Source organism: Eucalyptus grandis, chromosome 6 (genome assembly GCF_016545825.1).
Source record: "Eucalyptus grandis isolate ANBG69807.140 chromosome 6, ASM1654582v1, whole genome shotgun sequence".
Lineage (NCBI taxonomy): Eukaryota > Viridiplantae > Streptophyta > Magnoliopsida > Myrtales > Myrtaceae > Eucalyptus > Eucalyptus grandis.
This window is the reverse complement of record NC_052617.1, coordinates 5495730-5499559: the sequence shown is the minus strand read 5'-3', so window position 1 is coordinate 5499559 and position 3830 is coordinate 5495730. Positions and strand designations below refer to the sequence as shown.

General features: G+C 41.6%; 1 protein-coding gene across 1 annotated transcript; it reads right to left on the bottom strand.

Annotated features, from left to right (window-relative positions):
- Positions 1 to 1080: 1080 nt before the first annotated feature.
- Positions 1081 to 3244, bottom strand: LOC104451242 (protein DETOXIFICATION 21). The gene is given in 8 exon segments (XM_039314928.1): positions 1081 to 1277; positions 1419 to 1537; positions 1828 to 2066; positions 2161 to 2217; positions 2338 to 2424; positions 2600 to 2606; positions 2712 to 3076; positions 3078 to 3244. Coding segments are annotated over 8 exon segments (1158 nt in total). The 5' UTR covers positions 3239 to 3244; the 3' UTR covers positions 1081 to 1154.
- Positions 3245 to 3830: the final 586 nt, after the last annotated feature.

The window sequence follows — 3830 nt, the reverse complement described above, 5'->3', positions numbered from 1 at the left end:
AGCGGACAACCCAAACTACGACGAGAACCGCGCTTACCCAAGCGATTCAAGAGCCTACCAGTTCACCCATCAACCAATCGAAACACCCAAAAATGCTAAACCAAGAAGACCATGGAACGTGCTACGGATCAGCAAAGATCCCGGGCAAGAAGACCGCGGAATCAAGAACCCATTTGCAAATGCGAACGTATCTCACCAGAAGGAGATGAGCGGCGGCAACAGCGGACCGAGAGAGGCAGCAGCCCGGTCCTTCACCGCCGAGATCAGATCGAGAGGAACCCTAGAATGCGAGGAGCAAGAAGAGAGCGGCGGCGGAATCGACGAGACGGCGTAGTCATCGACGGCGGCAGCGGCGGCGGAGTCGACGACTGGAGAAGTGAAGAATGTTTGGGTTTGGGTGAAGACTGAAGAGTTGAAACTTTAAAGTGTTTGGGTTTGGGACTTTAGGTGAGAGTCTTGTTTTGCTTGTGTTGTGTTCACCCTAGCCTGACCCAAAATATATTTGTTTTCTTATTTCATTATAATTACCTGAATAATTTTAAGACCCGAAACATGTACTCAACTTATTTCGTGTTTGGGTTAGGTCGGGACAGGTTGCGTTTTTGGACACCCCTAATATAAGCCATCTTTTCACGGGAGCTTTGCTAGCATTGCTGCTTATAATCAATGACAGTTACTCAAGGCTCAAGCTCATGTGCTAAAACTACTCACAAGCAGATTACATATACTGAGCCATTCTAACAATTCAATTCTAAAACAGGAGGAGAAACAGTGGCGATATCATAAAAGCTTGTCCTTCCTCATTCCAATTGCCCTATTCATAGATTTGCTAGAATGTCATTGTTCCCTCAATTCAGGTTGAATAACTAAGGTTTTGATGGTATTTCCAATACTCATTCGCTTATTTTATTAAATTGACTACTTAATACACATTTTATAGGTCAGTTCCCTTGCTGGGCATTGAGATTTTTAAATGCGACACAGAACTTTTTGTTATCTTCAATAGAATAACAGGAGAGCGAGAAAAAGATCAAACACCTGTGCCGGTCTAGCGTGATGCTTCTTCAGCCACGACCACTCATTAACACGTGTTTGGGCTAGTAATACCTGCAGAAGGATGTTGAGACTTATTGATCCTCACAAATTCACAATCGTCAGAAATTGATGGAGAATGGTAAAATCCGGCGAACCTGCTTATCCCAATCAGTTTTGCAGGTAATAACAATCAATACTACAGTCTGAACAAAAGTTCCGAACAGCATTCCAATCCACACGCCCTGCAAGATAAATGATCAAGTGTTAGGAATTTCAATTTTACAGGTGCAGGTCAAGAACTTCAGCCCATTTTGACATGTCTCACTCATTGACATGCAAATTCGCCAATGCAGACGGTCTTAGAAAAGATACTAGCAGCTCACCTTCACTTGCATATTTAGAAAATAGGCAAGCGCCACTCCCACGGGAATCCCCACTAGATAATAGCTAATGATGTTGACATAGGCTACAATGCTTTGCCAACCAGCTCCAACGGCTACTCCTGATAAACATATGTTGAGACTATTGTTCAATCACCATCGGGTACTAATGATTTGATATTAATTCGCCACATGTTGCTCATGTAATACAATGGATCACCATATTTCTCAAATTACGGGACCTCAATGAATCCCACAAAAGAAAAATATGATTGCCATGTGAATCCTATGTATTGATTGATCAGGTTTATGTCCACTCATGTCAGTGATAAATGAAAGCCATGAATAACTTCTTTGAGGAATATTGTACTTTTATTCATTTGATTAGGAGGGAATAGTGGAGAAGAAGTACCAGAAAGCACCAGTTGGACGCTATTCAAAAGTATGGAAATAGCCAGAAGAGGAAATAAATCAGTCACGGCATTGGCGACTTCATTGCTCTCAGTGAAAATATAAGCCAGACGCCCCCTGAAGAAGAGGAAGAACACAAAGAGAACAAATCCAATGGCGAAGGATGTGAGCACTACGATCATGATTGAGAACTTTGCTGATCTTGCGCTCCCTCTTCCAAGTTCATTAGATACTCGAACACTGAAAATACGTACAAAATTCAGAATTGATGGTAAAGTGCAAGTCCAGAGGAGGAATTTAAAGTCGATAGGTGTCATGACTCATTTAATCATACCTTGCTGCAGCCAAGAAACTGAAAGAGATCATCATTTCCCAACCACTAACGTGGAGGCTGTAAGTAATGAAATTTTGCTTTCATTTTAGTGAACAGGCCTTTGACAGGATTTCTTTATAACTCAAGGCATTTCCCCAACACTGAAGAGCAGAAGGAGCAGAAGTGCATGAAATTTACCAGATGGCGAGCGCATCGAGGGAAACCTCCGCATTTTCCATGTTGCCTGTTAGAAGAACCAACACAGTGTTGTACCACAGCTCGAGACTGACAATTAGCAAAGAATAGGAGTTAAGTGAATATCTTGTATGTAAAGGAAAGGACGTGCTGCTATCCACTTCTGATGCGAGATTACTAGTTATTGCTGGTATTCAGAGTTTGCCATTTATTTGACAACAAAAGATGATCGACTTCTAAATCACACAATAGAGCATGCAGATACCAAATGGCTCCACCAACTAAACTAATGCTGATTCACATAGAAATTTAGCAATTAGTCTGATTTCAAGAATGAAATCTCATGTCCCAGTGATGAAATGCTGCCGTACCATAGCATGTGCCGGATGATAGTGAGAGCTTGATCACTGGCCATAGGTCCTTAAATGCCAAACTCGATAGACCCTTCCATGTATCTCGGCAACCTCCACAAATCACGAACACGGGTTGTCCTATATTAGGAATCCAATATGCCAAAATGGTGGAAGTCATAGCACCCAGAATTCCAAACTTGTATTTCACAATCAATAGCCACGAGTGGCACAAATGAACCACCACTGATAATGCCGATGTGTATGCAATGATCATGTTCTTACTCTGCACTTGGAGAAACATTTGGCAGGTGAAAGATATGACGAAGGCAAGGAGGATCGGGATCAACCCAAGTGAAATTTCTCCAGCGACCTCTGCAAGTTTATCTGCCTCCTAGGGCCCTTAAAAGTGGCGCAGTGAAGATGAACAGAGGAACTAGAAAGATGGAGCAGATTGTTAGGACAATCCATGATCTCTGAAGGTACACTCCAAGCATGTGGTATTGTTTTGCACCGTAGGCCTGGCCACATAGGGTCTCTAAAGCACTTGCCATGCCGAGCTGCAAGTTCCATTAAACAGAAGCATGTTTTAAATAATTCCAACACAAATTTCTGAACAACATCACGAGTTACATGACAAAAGGTTCCGCTAACAGGTGATAAAAAGCTATGCATGGAGATGTTTTTAGTAAATTCACTCAAAGTCTTTTTTTTTTTTTTTTTTTTTGGGTAAAGGTAAGAATATATTGAGCTTTAACCAAACTATACAAGAGGGTATGGTGCCAAAAACTTACACTCATAATGACAACAAGTCAGAATGAGTGGAAGGGAGCCGAAAGAACACTCAAAGTCTTGTTGGTCTTGCTCTTTTTCAACAATAGCATAGTATTGTTTCATTCAAAGCCATAGCCACAATTCAAATGGCCTAGGGCAATGCCAAACTCATTTTTCTTTTTGCTCTTTCGATTTCTGTATACCTCGTTTTTCATTACAATTTCACTGGCTCCAACTATTCAGAAAGTTGATCGAAAGTTGACTAGCTGCTCCCATGAGAAGCTGGTACTGGTGTAGTGCTTTGCAGCAGCTATTTTATGTCTTTGAGCATTATTACTTCAGGGACGCAAGACTACTTCCATAAAAATATTG